Genomic DNA, 20,774 nt, shown 5'->3' with positions numbered 1-20,774 from the left:
CTAATAAAACGTTTACTTTAATGAAAACCACTCATTGCAGAAACGAAGTTTGCCGTATTGGTACCATTTAACGATTTTTGTCTTCCAGTTATTGATGATTTGTCGCATGTTGTCTAATAGTGACACAAGGCCGGCGAGCACTTTGCAGACACCCTGCCCATCATCCTGGTCATAATTGCGCATTGTTTTGTAATTCGCTATTAACGGCCGTAGCGCAGTTAAGGCACTTAACAAATAATGCATTCGCGGTCTCGGCTTCGGACAAGTCCGTCCAAAACGGAAACTGAATCAACCTCGCTTGAAATTCAGTGTGTTTGTTTGTGTTTCTGACTGGTTTTTAATTTGTTTTTATTGACGAGGTTGTTACGTCACTTCGTATTTAATTCATTAAAGGCAGTGGACACTATTGGTAATTACTCAAAACAATTGTTAGCATAAAACCTTACTTGGTAGTGGGTAATAGGGAGAGGCTGATGGTATAAAACATTGTGAGAAACGGCTCCCTCTGAAGTGACGTAGTTTTCGAGAAAGAAGCAATTTTCCACAAAATTGATTTCGAGACCTCAAATTTAGAGTTTGAGGTCTCGAAATCAAGCATCTGAAAGCACACAACTTCGTGTGACGAGGGTGTTTTTCTTTCATTATTATCTCACAACTTCAACGACCGATTGAGCTCAAATTTTCACAGGTTTGTTATTACACCAAGTGAGAAGACTGTCTTAGACAATTACCAATAGTGTCCAATGTCTTTAAAGACCTGCTGGAACGAAAATGTCAAGTCGTGAACTTTGCTGAATTCCACTTAAACTGTTTTCGATGAATAAGGAAATCGAGTCATATGATTATAAATAGGTTTAAATTGTGTAAAAAAAAACAGTCATTTTGTATGCCCTTATCCACAGCTTTTCTGCGAGATTTGCGAAAAGCCCTGTTACGTAATCACTCTCAAAACGTCATAAGTTATGGAACGCGAAAGAGGCATTTAATCATCGGTGATCTTCATGTCCTTGCTAGTAAAGTGCCCACACTGGGCCAATGTCGGTTTTATAGAGGCAAACTATTTTAGTTAGGACGGAGGTTTGCTTGTCTTGGCCAATATTGGTTTTGTGCGGCACACCGTTTCGGCAAAATTATGAACCTTTAATGGGCCAATGCTGGTTTTGTAGCGGTGCACCATTTTGGGAAAGTGGTAGAAAACCTGCAGTGGTCCAATACTGGTTGTGTGGCACACCATTTGGGAAAACAGGCAGATAACCTCTCATTGAGCCAATACTGGTTTTGTAGCTGTCAAAATGGTGTCATATAGAAAACCTTTTCGGGGCCAATCATGCCAATACTGGCTTTGGCAAAACGGTAAAGAAATATGTTCTAATTACTAAACCGACTTGATATTTAAAAAGGAATTAGCCCATGCAAGTTATTGAAGCTAGGGTGGATTTCACAAAGAGTTAAGACTAGTCTTATCTCGAGTTAGGAAGAGTTAATCGTCCTACCTTAGGACTAGCCATACGTTTCTTATATCTCCAAGGACTATGTCCTAAGTTAGGACTAGGCCTAACTCTCTGTGAAATTGACCCACCGGCATTTTGAGAAACCGAATACTATTAATAAAACAAAATTCTAAACTGTATACCTCCTTTATTATTTTATTGGTTTTTACATAGCATTTTTAATTGATTTATTCATTGCTGCTGTTTTTTCATTTTTTATGTTTTGTGTTTATCATGGACAATTACACTTTATTGTAATGAACTTTTTTATTGCAAAGTAATTTCATTTAAATTTAATATATTTGATATACTTTTTGCATTTTTGTTTTATTAATAAAAACTTACGAGTTAAAATGCTGGTTGAATTTTCGTCTGACAATGAAAGTTTTACTTTCTGTCATCTATCTACTGGTTTGTTGGCAGCACACCATTTTGGCAAAATGGTAGAAAACCTCTATTGTGCCAACACTGGTTTTGTAGCTGCACCATAGACAATCTTTTCTGGGCCAATACTTTTTTTTTAGCGCCACGCCATTTTGACAAAATGGCATAGAAAACTTTTTCTATGCAAAAAGTATATCAACTGTATTAAATTTAAATGAAATTACTTTGCAATAAAAAAGTTCATTACAATAAAGTGTAGTTGTCCATGATAAACACAAATCATAAAAAATGAAAAAACAGCAGCAATGAATAAATCAAATTAAAAATGCTATGTAAAAACCAATAAAATAATAAAGGAGGTATACATTTTAGAATTTTGTATTCGGTTTCTCAAAATGCCGGTACCATCAGGGGTCGATTTCACAGAGAGTTAGGCCTAGTCCTAACTTAGGACATAGTCCTTGGAGATATAAGAAACGTATGGCTAGTCCTAAGGTAGGACGATTAACTCTTCCTAACTCGAGATAAGACTAGTCTTAACTCTTTGTGAAATCCACCCCAGCTTCAATAACTTGCATGGGCTAATTCCTTTTTAAATATCAAGTCGGTTTAATAATTAGAACATATTTCTTTACCGTTTTGCCAAAGCCAGTATTGGCATGATTGGCCCCGAAAAGGTTTTCTATATGACACCATTTTGACAAAAATGGTGTGCAGCTACAAAACCAGTATTGGCTCAATGAGAGGTTTTCTGCCTGTTTTCCCAAATGGTGTGCCACAAAACCAGTATTGGACCACTGCAGGTTTTCTACCACTTTCCCAAAATGGTGCACCGCTACAAAACCAGCATTGTCCCATTAAAGGTTCATCATTTTGCCGAAACGGTGTGCCGCACAAAACCAATATTGGCCAAGACAGGCAAACCTCCGTCCTTACTAAAATAGTTTGCCTCTATAAAACCGACATTGGCCCAGTGTGGGCACTTTACTAGCAAGGACATGACGCTTGACCGGAAGAAGGCCAGCACTGGCCCAATTCTGGCTCAATATCATCATCATAATTAACGGCACCGTATCGAAACTCGACGCCGGTACATGCCACCATTGGCCCGATACTGTATTGTCTGTTAGGCTATAACTGAAAAAAGGTTTGAACATAGGTTGTGAAGTTCTTGGGATATTGTCCCACTTCCGGTTGACCTGGAAGTAGAGCTAGGTCAATATGGGGGCCAAATTTTGTTAAGGTTAATCCTTAATGCTCAAAGAGTTTCTAAGTAAAAAAGGGTTTGAACATTCGTGGTGTAGTTCTTGAGGTATGGTTCCACTTCCGGTTGACCCTGAAGTAGAGGTCAACAAGGGGACACATTTTTCAAAGTTAATATTTAACACAAAGGAGTGTGCAACTGAAAAAAAAGTTTGAAAATCGGTTGTATAGTTCTTGAGATATGGTCCCACTTCCGGTTGACCCGGAAGTAGAGGTCAACATGGGGTCGCGGAAACTGGAACAAGTTTGAAATAGGTTGTATAGGTCTTGAGATCTGGTCCCAATTCAGGTTGACCCGAAAATAGAGGTCAACATGGGGTCACGGTTTTCCAAAGTAAAAATGTAAAAGGAGTCTATAACTGAAACAAAAAATGGGCCAACCTCCGGTTGACCCGGAAGTATACTTCTTGAGATATGGCGCTCTACTAAGATTTACTAATTAAATATGCAAATGAAGATCACAAGGTTAATTAATTAATAATTTAAAACAAAATTACGTTCAGAGTAAAGCTTATTTTCAAGCTTCAATTTTATATAAGATTTAACTCTTTTGTCTTTATACTTTATAACCCCCCCCCCCCCCTAAATTAAGAACTTTATACAGTACGTTTTTCGCTTTGGATTCAATTAATACGTGCCTCTCCGTTTATTACAAGGAAATATTTGTATAATACTTTACCTAGCCTTTTTTAAAACGTGTTGAGTGCGTCCCGGTCTGTGTTTGTCCATCACATTCATGATGCACATAATATGTGTTTTCCATCAAAACGGTTTTTGTGTGGTCATAATGTTCTCACCTCCGGGTCTGTTTACACAGGGCTACTTGTATGATTTCAGATTTCCCCTTACACACAAAACTATCGGTAGAGACTCTTGTTCAAAAACATTTCCTTTCACTGAATATAAATATTTGTATTTCCCCGGCATACACCATTTCCAGAAGACGACAACCAATTGTGGGACATAGATAACCCTTCCACACCCTCTCCAACCCATTTGTTATTATTATTATTATCTTTTTAGAAAGAGCTGATTAATTTGATGTTTGTTGCGTTCCCCCTTACATAGTTATAAAATGGTACTTTTATGCTAATAATTGTTTTGAGTAATTACCACTAGTGTCCACTGCCTTTAATGAATTAAATACGAAGTGACGTAACAACCTCGTCAATAAAAACAAATCAAAAACCAGTCAGAAACATTGGTGTTTGTGCCTTAACTTTTTGGCAACAACTCCCATTTGTTTTGTACATCTCGAGACATTGACCCTAAAACTGGTACCTTGTAGTCCCTCTTTTGTTGGTACCATGACTCTTTGGTAATAGCTTCTGATTTTGTACACCATTGGGGACTTTCAAACTGGGGACCTTCATCCAACCGGATTCCCTTGTTATATATAATGTTCCCAAACCCAGACGGTGTTTGCCCAGAGCTTCTTATAAAGTTGTCGAATTAGTTTGTTTTTGTTATTGCATAAACTGGAACCTCGGTCTCGGTTTGTCAGACTCCAGTATCCATCTCGTTCAGTTGGTAAAAAGTGCCTGCACGTTAAACAGGAGGACGCATGTTCAAATCCCGCTCTAGGCTGTTGTGAGGGGCCTTTTCAGATTGAAGGTGGATATAACCGTTGCTTTTTGATAACTCAACAGCGACCATTCACGTACTTTTCAAATATCTTTAAACTATCATATCATTAACTTTTTCTTTGACGCCCACTCTTTATTTCATCATTTTTTCTTAGTCAATTGGGGACAGTGGCAATCCTTCCATAGCTCCTTCCCTGCACGCCACCTACGACTTCATCTATAACCAACCCCAGTTCTTGATGACATGGGGACCCGTCTATTCCCGGACGGGACAGACTCTCAATCAGGTCGTACAACGCTACAACTTGGTTCAGGTAAGTCTACGAACCAGACATGCACAATCCGTGACTGGTATACTGCTGATACTTTGGCTTGTCAGACATTCTTTGAAAGCACTCTTTCCTGCATAAACGACCCTATGCAGTTGGGCCCTGATCGCACAAACGAAGTTCAGCAAGTGACTGTACCAATAACCGAAGTTGCTTAAAGACAACGGACACTATTGGTAATTGTCAAAGACCAGCCTTCCCACTTGGTGTATCTCAACATATGCATAAAATAACAAACCTGTGAAAATTTGAGCGTCGGAGTTGCGAGATAACTATGACAGAAAAAACACTCTTGTCACACGAAGTTGTGTGCTTTCAGATGCTTGATTTAGAGAACTCAAATTTTAAACTTGAGGTCTCGAAATCAAATTCGTGGAAAATTACTTCTTTCTCAAAAACTACGTTACTTTCGAGGGAGCCGTTTCTCACAATGTTGTATACTACCAACAGCTCCCCATTACTCGTTACTATGTGAGGCTTTATGCTAATAATTATTTGAGTAATTACCAATAGTGTCCACTGCCTTTAATTCAGACGTGGTCTCAATTTGCTTCGGCTTTGACTACGGCTTTCACCATTGGCTGCAGCATCAACGTTAACAAAATAGTCCATTTGCACTGTTCAGCAATCCATCACTTTACTATAGCCATTGCCAAAAGCTGACATATTTACACGGCCTTGGCACGAAACTCAAATTTCCGCCTTTGTCTTAATCCCACCCTACGGGAAAATATCCCTGTTGATTACCATATTTACTATAAATGCCATTTATTCCATAAAATGATATTAATTGTGTACCTTAATATCGCTTAGACCAACAATTTTAATTTCTGAACCGATGAAAACAGACAATAAATCTACCCTTAATCCTTGATACGTCTATTTTGAAAATTGCTAACATTAATATCAACAAAGTACCGAAAGCAACATATCCAATTATAAAAATGGCCTTTAGGTTTAATGAAGGTAAGACGTACAAGTTGCCTCTAGCTATGAATATAGCATGACATGTCTGTCCTATTGGTTTAAAGCCAGTGGACACTATTGGTAATTGTCAAAGACCAGTCTTCTTACTTGCTGTATCTCAACATATGCATAAAATAACAAACCTGTGAAAATTTGATCTCGATTGGTCGTCGGAGTTGCAAGATAACTATGAAAGAAAATATCACCCTTGTCACACAGAGTTGTGTGCCTTCAGATGCTTGATTTCGAGACCTCAAGTTCTTAACTTGAGGTCTCCAAATCAAATATGTGGAAAATTACTTCTTTCTCGAAAAACTACTCCACTTCAAAGGGAGCCGTTTCTCACAATGTTTTGTACCACCAAGCTCTCCCCATTACTCGTGACAAAGTAGGGTTTTATGCCAATAATTATTTTGAGTAATCACCAATGGGGCCCACTGCCTTTAAGGGGAGCCTGTCGATTTGCCCTTAAACTAAAACATTGGTTTCAAAGAAGTCTTCGCTTTAGGTTTAGTGGCAACAGAGTCACACTCACTCAATCAAGTTTGGTATCGGGAGAAATTTAGATCCCTCATTGTTCTTGTGTTGAAGGGTAGCTTAAAGGGAAGGTACACGTTTGGCAATTACTCAAAACCAATATTAACTTAAAAACTGACATTGTAACGAGCATTGGAGAGCTGTTGATATTATAACACAGTGTGAGAAATGGCTCCCTCCGAAGTAGCCTAGATTTTGAAAAAAGGCAAATTTTCACCAAAATAATAAAACACTTCTAGCTAGAAGTATTTTTTTCTAATCTGAAAGCACACACATTCGTCCAACAAGGTTGTTTTTTCTCTCATCTGTTTCTCGCAACTTCGATGACCAATTTAGCTCAAATTTTTACAGGCTTGTTATTTTATGCTTATGTGGGATACACCAAGTGAGAAGACTGGTCTTTGACACTTACCAAACATGTACTTTCCCTTTTATAAGGTACACGATTGGTTATCACTCCAAAAATTATTGTCAATACAAAATTATTTGCTAGATGCCTACAGCAGCTTTCGAAGCATTCTGAGAAACATAATATTATGTAAAATTAGTTTTGTCAGTAATATGCTTTTCTCCTTAAGAAGACGAGCAGGGTATACTGTTCGAAACGTAGAGGCCAAACCGGCTCTTTTCAGAGCTAACACTCACTCAAAAGAGATTTAGATTACATTAGATTAGATTTATTTATTGTCCACGTTAAAAAACATTGAAATTTTACATCATCTTGTGCTCTGTGATGGACAGACACATGGTTGTACCCGCAAGTTTACTACTTATAGTTTCTTCATATTTCTCCACACCATGCAAAGCTTCAAACAATACATAAAAGACAATGGACATTATTGGTAGTTGTCGAGGACTTGTCGAGGACCAGTCTTCTCGCTAGGTTTATCTCAACATATGCATAAAATGAAAGTTTGAGCTCAATTGGTCTTCGGAGTTGCGAGATAATAATGAAAGAAAGAAAAAAAACCTTGTCACACGAAGTTGTGTGCTTTCAGATGCTTGATTTCGAGACCTCAAGTTCTAAATCTGAGGACTCGAAATCAAATTCGTGGAAAATTACTTCTTTCTTGAAAACTACGTCACTTCAGAAGAACCGTTTTTCACAATGTTTCATACTACCCACTTCTCCCCATTGCTTGTTACAAAGTAAGTTTTTATGCTAATAATTATTTTGAGTAATTACCAGTAGTGTCCACTGCCTTTAATATGCAAGTTCCATGTATGCGCGCTTAATAAGAAGCCACTTCTACCAATTTACAATTTCATACCATTCCTCCAGGTCTGCATCGCACAGTTTGTCTCCGATGAGCACCACGTGGAGAAGTATCCACTGACGGTCCAAATCTACCCGAGCTCTGGCGTCTTCAACCCCGCCAGGATCGTCCTCATGCAGCAGATGCAGTGGCAGAAAGCCGCAATCATCTTTGAGAATTTCGACTTGTTTAGATTGGTAAGACAGAGAGAGAGAGTGAAGCCCTTGAACTTGACCTTGAAGGGGCACATCAATTTCTCTCTGGTAATGGAGGTACTACTACTATGAGGAAAATGTAAAATTTGTATAGGAACTTTGAAAATGGCACCACAGAAAATGCACAGGGCATATAGCAATGGGAGACTTTGAGGCGCTAGGTGGCAGCAGATTTACCAGGTAATTTTCCATTGTTTACGTACTTCTGAGCACGCGCACATACCGAGAACGATGGATTTTACCTGATAAGTCTGCTGCCACCAAGCGTCCTGAAAGTCTCACATTGCTGTGGGTGATGTGGGCTATTTCGAGGCCTGGGAGAAAAACCTAGGAACATCAAATCATGTCAAGCCAGAAACCCAAGTCCAACCTCTGGGACCTATAAAGTCACACCCTGATAACAGCAAGGCTGGTGCCCTGTACCCCTTTGCCAGGCAGCAGGACACCCCAAACTCCAATCCCGGGTGAACCAGAGAGCACCAGACTATTGTTCTGTATTATTTATATCAGAGTGTGAGTTTGATTCCCTGTTGTGGCACCGGGTAATGGGAACCAGCTTGGGTATTGGTTTTTTATTTGAATGCAGTGTTTTAAAGCGCACAATAAATGCCTGTAATACTATCATTAGTATTTCCTCTTTCCAATAGTCTAACTGTTTCCTTTCCTTTTTCTCTGTCATTTTCAAGGAAATGGAGGAACTGGTTGGGCTCTTTTCGGCAAATAATCTGAGCATAATAACTCTGGAAGCTATAACGGGAGATAACCCCCGGGCTAACGTCGACAATCTTGAGGTATAACACAAACTAGGATCAATACCAGCTACACCAAACCAAGTTCCATTTGTTATACAGGGACTTACTGCAAAATCAAGAGGTTGGCTGAATAAGTTCCGCAAAGATTAGGGGCAAGTATATGTGAAAGCGTGGTTGACCTTGTAAGAGATCGTGTCACGTGAGGCAGTTAACGTCCAACCAGTTCCAATCGACCTCTCACCAAGAAGAAAAGCCATTTACATCGCAATGTTCGCACATTTTTTCTTAGCGACTGGATTTTATTGTTTGAAGAGTGACCGAAGTGGTCGTGTAGAATGCATTGGTTAGTTGCCTCATAGTTGCCTGTAAAATTTGCCTTGTGTTACACGGCCCTACCAACCGCCAAAGCTATTAATTCAAGCGCAGCCTAAATCACCTTTCTTGCCAATTCTTCACACGCCCTGAAAGTTAACAAGCTTGAAGAAGATGAATACCAGGGGTAGAGGTGATCGGAAGAGGTGTCGATCTCCAGGCGAGTGTATCAACACAATTACCCTGTTATAGGGCGAGGTTGTTGGACAGCTTTACATCGACCCCGCCAGGTCACCGAGTAATTCCCAATTACTTCGGGTGGCTTGGAAGGCAGTGAGGTGTGGTGCCATCATTCGGTTCCTGAATACATAACAAGATGCACTTTCTATGTAATCAACTTTAAATTGAATATCGGATACAGTACTTCAATGATGTCGACCTAGATTCATAACCCTTGTCAGTATAGTCTTATCTTTCAAATGTACCCAAACACTATCTGGAGCGACTTTGCTAAGGGGTGACTTTTGTTAGGGGGTGACTTTGTAAGGGGGTGACTTTGTAAGGGGGTGACTTTGTATTGGGTGACTTTGTGAGGGGTGACTTTGAAAGGGGTGACTTATAAGGGGGTGACTTACAACGTCGCCCCTGGCAAAGTTACCCCCTTACAAAGGCACCCCCTTACAAAGTCACCCCCTTACATAGTCACCCCTTACAAAGTCACCCCTTACAAAGTCACCCCCTTACAAAGTCACCCCTTACAAAGTCACCTCTTACAAAGTCACCCCCTTGCGTAGTCGCTACGTATGGTGTTGAATTTGATGGAAACAAAGCAACCAATCATGGGTGGTATTTTATTTATTTGAATGGTACTCCACATGTTTACCGTTTGTCTTTCTCAAATTACTTTATTGCATTTGATAATTTACAGAAACACGATGCAAGAATTATATTTGCCACTTTCTACCAGGAGATGGCAGTCAAAGTATTTTGTGAGGTAAGGTTTGAAAACTACAAAAAAATCAGCTCACTTGTTAAAATGTCTTTTCTTTTTTCCCAATTGTGATTAACGCTTCAACATGACTAAAACACCTATTGATTTCGTGTTTTAATTATAGTATGGTTGTATTTGTGTTCATAGAAGACAATGTTCAAAAAATCATAACAAAAAAACTGTAAGAGTGCCCATCACAATTTTTCAGAATATTGTTGCTTACATCTTAAACTTGCCTTAAAAAAAAATTACGCATTTTCGCAAATCAAGGTCAAAGGTCAAACTTTTGCGTATTTATTTTTTTCGGTGGTGCGTGGACATTTTTTGATTTTATGTTATCAAATGTGGGCCATGTTAAGAGCTTCAAAATGATGTAAATATTATCTCGGTAGGTGTCTCCCAAAATAATGATCCGAATTACATAAAATTTGGGATTTGGGCATTTCTCAGGGAGTCCAATCAGCATACCGAATTTCATTTAAATCCGTGAGGGTCAGGTCCACAAGCGTGTTGAATTGACACGGAATGACCCTATAAAGGATGGTAACCGATCATCGAAATCCCATTCTGGTGAAGAACTTCTAATACAGAACTCTTTTTTTCCAAAATCCTTTAGACAATTTTATATTAGCTTATGTTAGTTACCTTTCTAAATGTTAGGGTCTTTCTGGTTGCCTCTACCAGTTCCCTTTTCGTTTTATTTTGTGTTTTGAAAAACGGCGAGCGTTTTTATTGATGTAAGACCATCATTACAATAGTGTAGTTATTGATTTTTTGTCAGTCAGCCGCAAATGTCCTTGGCCTACAAAGTGTACAACCTTTTAAATCCATCTCGTGAGCGGCATATTCTTCAAAGTGAAGTCTATGGCATTTAGTTCCTGGTTTTTGTTTGAATCTAAGAGTGGTTTAAATTTATATGAATTCAGGCTATTCTTATGACTGACTCGTGAAATGATATCGTAGGTATATATAAATCGGTCACAGAATTATAACAATTTTAAAACCTGCCTTAATTTTGTTCTAAATGTTGGAGTGCCTTGATGTAGTCGTGCGCTTTATGTATATAATATTATAGTGTATTATTACTGCTAATTGATGTTTTCCTTCAAACTTAAAGGCAGTGGACACTATTGGTAATTACTCAAAATAGTTATCAGCATAAAACCTCACTTGGTATTGAGTAATGGGGAGAGTTTGGTAGTATAAAACATTGTGAGAAACGGCTCCCTCTGAAGTGACGTAGTTTTCGAGAAAGAAGTAATTTTCCACGAATTTGATTTCGATACCTCGAGTTTAGAACTCGAGGTCTCGAAATCAACCATCTAAACGCACACAACTTCGTGTGACAAGGGTGTTTTTTCTTTCATTATTATCTCGCATCTTCGACGACCAATTGAGCTCAAATTTTCACAGGTTTGTTATTTCATGCATATGTTGAGATACACCAAGTGAGAAGACTGGTCTATTACAATTACCAGTAGTGTCCACTGTCTTTAATGTCCGATCGATTCCCAGGCTTACCGTAGAGGTATGTACGGTGACAAGTACGTCTGGATACTGTTGGGTTGGTACAGTCCGGCACGCTGGTGGGAGCAAGAAGTACGGAAACTCAAGGAGAAAAACGCAGATACCTGCGAGGTCGAACAGATCGAGAAGGTCGTAGAGGGTTCACTCAGCATACGGGGATTCGAAATCCAGCAGAATATGTCTCAAATCAACTTCAATGGTGTGGTAAGAATAAAAGCATCGTGGACACTATACTTGGTAATATACTCAAAATAATTGTTAGCGTAAAAACTTACTTCGTAAAACGGGCAATGAAGAGCTATATAAAACGTTGTGAGAAACGGCTCCCTTCGAAATAAAGTATCTTTTGAGAAAGAGGAAATTTCTCACTAAAGTATTTGAATCAGAGAAATACTCAGGCCAGAATATGTTTTCACCAATCATTATACTACGTTTACTTATGACAGGCCACAGACAGACATGCACAAATCTAGACAGTGCATGCAAAGAACCAATGTTAAGAGTCTACACGTGATTTCATCCCATCCAAATTCAAGTTCTGGTGCAGTCACCAGAGTGTGGGTTCGAATCCCGGTCGTGACACTTGTGTCCTTGAGCAAGATACTTTACTATAATTGCTTCTCTTCACTCAGGGGTAAATGGGTACCTGAGAGGGTGATATTTTGTACGCAAAAGCCACTAGCGCCTTATAGGCAGCTCAGGGCTGTATACTCCCCAGGGAGCTGAGAAACATTAAAAAGGGATGTTATTGGCCCTATACGCCTCTCATAATATTTATGCATGAGGTACGTCACAATGCTAGCCCAAACGAGGGGATGGGCGCAACCACTGCAAGTGATGGGGAACTTGCGCCTATAGCCTCATTTTGGGTAAGAATTATGAAGTCATGCATAAATATTAAGAGAGGCTATGACCAGGGCACTCATGAAAAGCGCATTGGTACGGTTATTGTGAAATGCGCTATAAAGGAATTTGTTATTATTTGTTATTAATCAATACTATTAATGACAATTCAGCTCATTCACGTTCCACATTTCGCAAAGAAACTTAAAAAAAATTGATATTGTCTGTTATAAAAACATTAGCATCCGAAGAAGAATCACCTTGAGTTCTACAAGTATTTGCAAGATCAACTGCTTACAGCCGGTGCGTGTGATTCGTACGCGTACGACCAGATCATCACAATTGCATTAGCCCTTAATGCTTCCATCGAACCTCTAGCAAAGATGGACCCACCGAAACGCCTAGAGGACTTCAGTTACGACAATGCGCAGATGGCAGGCGTGTTCCGTGAGAAGGCCGCCTCAGTGGACTTTGTTGGGCTCACGGTGAGTTTTAGTTTGACGTTTTTAGTGATATGGTGACCTGGGTTTGACCTCAACGTAACTTGGGTACGAGGTGACAATTGTACATTTTTATGGTCAGTGTTCTGTACAGCGATGTCATGCTGTCCTGTAAAGAAAATAATGTGTAAATCGTTGAGAAAAACAAAAACAGTTAGAAGACGGCAATGTCTTCGTTTGCATTGCGCTGCCAGCGACCCCGCAAAGGCGACGCTGCCATTGCAGCTGCAGTGTTTGCGCGCATGGGTCGGTCTATATACTACACTACACTTCTATCTTGTATAAATAAGATATGTTTTTCGAATGCCATTGGGTACAATAAATACTATCAGTGATAGTGGCAACTCAACAAAGGTCTATTGTGCACAAGCTATAATGAAAAAATCAATACAATTCATTATGAACCTATTTGTTTAGGAAGAAACCTTGATGGCCAATGTAATATTACCACAATTATCACCCATGGACCCAATTCATGTGACGTCATCACCATAATTGCGCCATGTTGGGAGTTGGAGCTCCCCGTGTGTTTTACACAGGAGAGTGTGTGACATTAATAGGCGATGCGCCGTATACATGCTTACCATACTAATGTGCAATTTGACTCACAAATTGCCTAGCATTGCATACTAATGTGCAATTTGACATCCAAATTGCCTAGCATTGCAGACAGTTGCCGTGTGTGAGGGTTGATATATGGGGTTATTTTTAAAACATTTCAAACCTGCAGGGATACCGGTTGAGCTAGGTAGTAAGAGAGCCATGCAACAGCCTATATTCCCTGTACTGAATATATTTGGAACTCCCTCCCTGCGGTGCATGTGTTTCCCTCCATCCTCCAATCTAAAATATTTGAAGAGGAAATATCAATTCCTAACTTCAGCTCCACTGGGTTAATTATTTGTTTTCCATCCTTAAACATTTTATTCTTGTATCATAAATAGGCGAACTTAATAGAAATAAAAATATAATCATTTATTTGGAGAAATCCTTGATAAAATTAAAACTTATCTTATGGTATATTTATATCGTTGGATTGATGATTGTAAAAACGGTACCCTGTTAGATATCGCTTAGCAAAACAAATGTTGTGTATAGTGACTTTATGATGTTGTTCACTGGTAATGGACATGGCGATACAATGCTGACAAAACCTGCGATTGACTCAATCGACCCATCTATGAGATGAGTATACAACCGCATCGATTGACAGGGTGATAGCAACAGACTCCGCCAGAGAGAGACAAATTATTTATTCCAGGCAAGTTGTACACTTGGAAACAAGTCGTTAAATGTCTGTCGCGGTGAAAGCGTTCCAACTCTCTCAGCGATTCCCGCGACACTGACGATATTCTTAAAGGCACTGGACACTATTAGTAATTGTCAAAGACTAGCCTGCACAGTTGGTGTATCTCAACATATGCATAAAATAACAAACCTGTGAAAATTTGAGCTCAATCGGTCATCGAAGTTGCGAGATAATAATGAAAGAAAAATAACCCTTGTCACAAGAAGTTCTAAATCTGAGGTCTCAAAATCAAATTCGTGGAAAATTACTTCTTTCTCAAAAACTATGACACTTCAGAGGGAGCCGTTTCTCACAATGTTTAAAACCACCAACCTCTCCCCATTACTCGTCACCAAGAAAGGTTTTATGCTAATAATTATTTTGAGTAATACCAATAGTGTCCACTGCCTTTAAGAGACTGCTGTCGCCGCGAGACTACTGCACTCAGGACTATAACACGGCCCAACGGGTGACTAGAGTATTCAGCAGCCAGCAGCTTCACGAGCGACAAGTGAGTCATTACAACGCCAGTACGACTCGACTATCTAACCGCGATATACCATGAAAGCCGTTGGACACTTTCTGAACAGAACAAACATTAAAAGTTCACATTATTTACAAATAACTTACAGGGTTTACAGAAGGTAATGGTGAAAGACTTCCCTTGAAATATTGTTCAAAGAAATGCTTTACTTTTTTGAGAAAACATTAAAACAATTATCAATTCTCGATATCTAGAATAACGGATTTATTTTAAACACGTGTCATGACACGGCAAACGTGCAGAAACAAGGGTGGGTTTTCCCGTTATTTTCTCCCGACTCCGATGACCGATTGAGCCTAAATTTTCACAGGTTTGTTATTTTATATATAAGTTGTGATATACGAAGTGTGGGCCTTTGGACAACGAATTGTCTAGTTTTTCTTCAACAAATACACATCGTAATTGCGGTGTGTCGTTATAGCCGAGCGTATTCAAACTCTGGGTGATGTGGGTTTGAGTCCCAGTCGTGACACCTTTGTCCTTTCACGAAACTCAACCATGATGCTTCGTCCTTTGGGTGGGACATGAATCAGGGCCCAATTTCATTGCTCAGTGATTACCGTAAGCAAAGAATCAGCGCTTTCGGAAGCAGGGAAGTCTGTGCTTACGGCAAGCGTATTTCACGGGTAAGCAGCAAATGTTGGCTTCTGCGCGTGCGTACTCCGCGCTACTAGGCATTCTACGCTTACAAGGCTAGCGCAGAAATTCGGCGCTTGCACATAAGCAGTAGTCGTGATCGTAAGCCAGAATTCGGCGGTAAGCAGAGCCATGAAATTGGGCCCGGGTTGGTCCCGTGTGTTTTGTAACGCAAAGAGAATTGAGGTTCGCCCCGGGTTTTCCTGGTTTTATTTTTGCAGCATGTTGCGCTAGGGAGTACCATAGTAAACCTTTACACGGTGCTTTGTTAAAGGAGTGGGTCTCGATCGTACTTCAAAATAAATCCCACGTGCCCACAGGAAAATACTGTATGTTACAGCGCCAGGAGCGTTGTAATTGATATGCACATATATAAGAAGCCACCATTATAATTATTAAATTGCAGCTCAGATAGCTAAGTCTCCATTGCTCGCAGTTTGTTTTTACTCAATAATTACACAATCAAGAGTGCCCTGGTATGCACACAATACGGGGCAATGTACTGTTAATCAACGGCAATCAATCTTGGTAATCACATTGCTCTATGTGTTGTGCGTGGGTTGAATATATTTACTGATTACTTCGTCTTTTGAGCTTCATCCATCTCTGATTTTAAAGGCACTGGGCACTACGGGTAATTACTCAAAATAATGTTTAGCATAAAAACTTACTTGGTAACAAGCAATGTAGAGCTGTTGATAGTATAAATTATGAGAAACGGCTCCCTCTGAAGTAACGTAGTTTTTGAGAAAGAAGTAATTTCTCACTAAAATATTTGAATTGAATTCGAGACCTCAGCTGAGGTCTCGCATCTGAAAGCATAATACTTTTTGCGTCAAGGGTTATTTTCTTTCAATATTCTCTTGCAACTTCGATGACCAATTGAGCCAAGTGTTCAAAGTTTTTTATTGTATGCGTGGGATACATCAAGTGTGAATACTGCATGGTCTTTGACAACTACCAAACGTGTCCCGAGTACCTTTAAAGCTCAATAGAAATAATAGCCGAAGTGCAGTGACACATAGAAACCACTTTCGGAAAGTGGTTATATAACACACACAAAAATCCTCTTAGGAAAGTCCAGGTTCGTGTCAGCAATTTTCCCAAGAAAAGAGAGTAGGGAAAACAAAGAAACTTTGCGGCAGAGTTTAAATCTATCCCACGTGCGCAAACATCTTTCACAGCACACTGTGAATCAACACCATCGCGAACCTTGGATTATAAAAAATAAAAAATAAAATAAAAATAAATAAATCAACGCCCATGTCTGTCCCGCTCGCTTCACGGCTTGTTAGTCCGCACACACACGTTGAACAACAAGACTTAGAACCTTTATACCTTTCAATTAAAACATTGTCAGTAATTCAGGGATCATGGTCGTGGTTGTATAGAGTGCTCAACCCTCTTAGTAATGGAGTTTTCGGATCGGAAATTGGGATACTTGAGCCAGTCCCCTATAATAACGGCGTGTTTCAAGTGTAGTCACTCGCAATAATCAAAGATGGATTGATTTGTATCTAGCTTGAGAGTTCTGTATTCGTTTTTATTTTTATTTTTCAAAGCACACTTGTAGCGTGTCTACCCAAAGAGCAGTAACAATGTCACTCAGTGGGCATAGCTACAATGTTAATTGTCGCAAATTTAAACCAAGGGACAGTTTCCCTTTATTTTTTACACAAAACACGCATTTCACGATACTTTAAAAAATGCGTCTGTGGGGCCGTTTGGTTCTCGCCACAGTTACTTTGTTTCAATTTCATTGAGCTGGGATTAGTTATAACCAGAAGTTTGAAGGATTTTTCATGAAAAGACGAGTAAACTGTTCGAAATGGTGAAATGATGCTCAGCAAAAGGTACTAGGAAACACACCCTAGACATCGTTACATATAATGTATTTTGGCTGGAAACCAATCTAAGATTCCCACGTGCTTTAGTAATACAGTTTCCAAACACCTCTGAAAGAAAGAGCATCAATTTGTTCGTCAAGTCATGCTCTTAACTTAGTCAGGTATTAACCGTAGCCATGTTATATGCTTTTTTAATGGCAGGGACGTGTGGCATTCGATCGTTTTGCCGCAAGAGAGAGCAAAGCTGTCGTGCAGCAAATACAGGGTAGGGATATTTTGTAATTTCTTCAATCAGAAACGTTCTTCTTTGATGTCTTTGTTATAGCCGATGTTCTGCGATCTTTAAATGTTGTGTCTATTTACACTATGAAGAATAACCTAACCAAGAACTACTTTATACCCCCCCCCCCCCGCCCCCACTATAGAATTATTGCCCTCTGTGTCAACCCGTAAAGGGTCTATGTACTTTTTGTAGGACAAAAAAAAAACACAATGTCGACAGATTTACATTAAACTGACACAGTTTGAAGATAATGATGGTAGAACGCTTCCCTGAAAATATTACTTGCTGAAGTGCTGTAGTTTTTGAGAAATGTGTAAAACAATCTCATGAAAATAATTTTCGTCTCGGTGATCATGAGACGAAAATTATTTTAGCATGTAAAAAACGTATTTTCATGACATTGTTTTACTCATTTTTTCAAAAGCTTTTCATTATCTTCAAACGGTGTAGGTTTAATGTAAATCTATGGACATTGTGTTTTGTGGTACAAAAAGTACCCGAGTCCTGTAAGTGCGGGGATACCCCTTGAGAAATTACACAAAATAATGCAGCTAAAGTTGATTTTCATTTTGTGTCTTCACGTTTTCTTTGTAGGCGGTAACATAACGCAAATATTTGTGTACGACTCCTCACAGAAAACAGTTGCGAACATCACAAGCTTTATTTGGGGCGGTAAGTGCTATGTTTCTCTATGGTCACATAAAGGTAAAACATTATGGTCACATTGCATTTTGTAAGATGTTGTAATTGCTCAAAATTACCTACTTCATTATTATTGTCAGTTGAGTTTTGGGATGGCAGCAGACTGGGTTTATATATTTTTCTTTGAAATGAGCCTAATTTGGCATTTGTATAACAGCAATCGGTTTCATTTGTATAACAGCAATTCGGGTGGCATGGTTGGCGTGTGCGTAAAGCGCTCGCCTCTCACCAAGGTGACCCGGTTCGATTCCCGGCCAGGGCCATGGTTCTCTGCTGTGCCACGAGGGTTTTCCAGAACATCCGGTTTTCCTCTCTCGGGAAAAATCAAACACTTTCGATCTTGGCTGTGCTCCGTGGTCATAATGGGTTGATGTGGCTGGCAGCCAAAGGCGCCTTGCATGCCTGCTTCTCGAACACGTTGTAGCCGCGTCATTCGTAATTCAGCTCTTAGCTGCGAGTAAGGATGATTAGCCCCCCCCCCCCCCCATTATTATTCATATATCATATGAATATCATATTGTCAGTTTAGTTTTGGGAGCAGACTGGGTATATATATATTTTTTTCTTCTTCTTTGAAATGAGCCTAATTTGGCATTTGTATATTACAGCAATCAGTTCCAACGTCTTTACTTTTTTAGGAGGTTTTGTTCCAGTGGACGGACCAACGGTCACATACACCCCCTTAAAGATATCCCAACTTATTAAGATCGTGGTGTACGTACTGTCTGGCGTTGGGGTAGCTGTCTCTGTTATTTTTCTCTGCCTCAACATGCGATTCAAAAATAGCAGGTAAGTAATGCATTTGTTTGCAAAGTCACTTTCAAATAAATGTTATTTATTGTTAGAGGTACTGGACACGTTTGGTAATTATCAAAGACCCGTATGCTCCCTTCCTGGTGTATCTCAACATATGCACATGAAAATAAACCTGTGACAATGTTTGACTCAATTGGTCATCGATGTTAGTCATGTTATATTTATAACAATAAAAAACTCTCTGGAGAAAATGTTGATAACTTCATAATGATACTTTGATAACAAGAAACGCCCGACGATGACTAGAGCAAACTAGTCGAAAAGCTGAGACCAGTAAAGCACTCACTAAGTGAAAAAGTGAAGTTAATAACGATCCTATAAGCTAAAGTAGTAGTCCGAGCCGATTTCCTACCCTCCGCCCAGGTAGGTGTTAAAAAGCAGGAAAACATTTTTTTTTTTCAGAACTGAGAAGTCTCCCGAAATCCGACAATCTACTTCGTGGCAGTAGAATATAATTATTTGCAGTTAGTTCTATAAAGAACGAAATCTATTTTATGCACATGGTGTTTTACCGCAAATTATATAACAATACCTCAAATCCTAAATAAGAAACACCTAAAAACCACAAAACTAAAAACCACCAATATAACTTTCACTTGTGAAGCAGTTCTTACCTGTTGGTTATGAGTAAACTTAACTTACACGCTTCCAAGAACTAATGCAAGACGACAGCGTAGTTTTCACTCCCTTTTTAAGCTCAGTTCACTAAACATCGTACATCATTTATGATTGACACACGCCCCAAGCTCTTATTCGATTACACTTTACGCAGCTGAGCAAAACAAAAAAAGGTACTCTATGAAATAATAATGGCTTGCCGCACATCAAGAAGTATAATTTGCCGCGCAACGATTTTTCTGTCATGTTTGAAGATGTCAGATGCCGGTACCTGGTGTGAAGTTTAGTTTATTTTTGTTGCCATTTTGACCAAAAGATTACTCGAGGATCTAAGCAATGTACTTCAACTTTGGTTTTCTTACCATATTTTATAAGCCACACCGCAGATTGAACCCTTCCCACATGCCACGAGCTACATGTGATGTTCGTCGGTGCCTTTATGAATTTCGAACGCCGAAGAAAAGGTCACATTACAACCTTTGCATGAAATCGCTGTAATTGCAAATAACATCACCCTAAATAATAAATGGTACAGATCCGCGTTATATCGACAAGAATGCCCGTAAAACAAATCTATCTTGATTATGTACCACTCAAGATGCAAAGGTCATGATCTTAACTGCAGCAGTGCCTGCATTACTTATTCAAACAGTTTACAAAATATTTTTAACCGCCACACAAATTGTACTCTCTATCACCCACAGTATTTTATTTCATTAGCCTTGTTTTGTTTGATCTGAATCCGCGGAGATAGTTGTGTGATTTCCACCTTCAGCTGGAAGCCGGAATGGTGCAATTATTGTAGATATTGGACGCCGGGATACGATCGTTTGACGCCCGGGGCTGCTTTCAGCTCAGCTTCGCTAAAATTACCCCATAAAAATGCCCGATTACATAAAGATGTTGATAAGCAGAGCATTTTGAATCAGCAAAATTATAGTGGGGATCTTGCACTCACAATGTGTATTGGCCCATTGCACAATGCGGAACGATGTGCGCCTGCTATTAACTCACATCTTTTAAAAAGTCAATTCTAGTGAACATTTTGACGCCTAAACTCCTAGAAAGTGAAATGTATTTTGTTGGCCA

The 20,774-nt window shown here is 39.4% G+C and overlaps 1 protein-coding gene across 1 annotated transcript in view; it reads left to right on the top strand.

Annotated features, from left to right (window-relative positions):
* The window catches only part of LOC117303313 (gamma-aminobutyric acid type B receptor subunit 2-like), a 58,417-nt gene that overhangs the window by 28,667 nt on the left and 8,976 nt on the right, over positions 1–20,774 (top strand). Inside the window, exons 2-10 of the mRNA XM_033787480.1 lie at positions 4,879–5,037; positions 7,838–8,008; positions 8,713–8,817; positions 10,019–10,084; positions 11,597–11,812; positions 12,694–12,936; positions 17,468–17,531; positions 18,144–18,221; positions 18,890–19,040. Of these exons, the coding sequence (XP_033643371.1) occupies positions 4,879–5,037; positions 7,838–8,008; positions 8,713–8,817; positions 10,019–10,084; positions 11,597–11,812; positions 12,694–12,936; positions 17,468–17,531; positions 18,144–18,221; positions 18,890–19,040 (1,253 nt within the window). The remainder of the gene's footprint in view (positions 1–4,878; positions 5,038–7,837; positions 8,009–8,712; positions 8,818–10,018; positions 10,085–11,596; positions 11,813–12,693; positions 12,937–17,467; positions 17,532–18,143; positions 18,222–18,889; positions 19,041–20,774) is intronic.

This window comes from Asterias rubens, chromosome 19 (genome assembly GCF_902459465.1).
Source record: "Asterias rubens chromosome 19, eAstRub1.3, whole genome shotgun sequence".
In the NCBI taxonomy this organism is placed as follows: domain Eukaryota; kingdom Metazoa; phylum Echinodermata; class Asteroidea; order Forcipulatida; family Asteriidae; genus Asterias; species Asterias rubens.
This window is presented reverse-complemented; position numbering and strand designations above follow the sequence as displayed.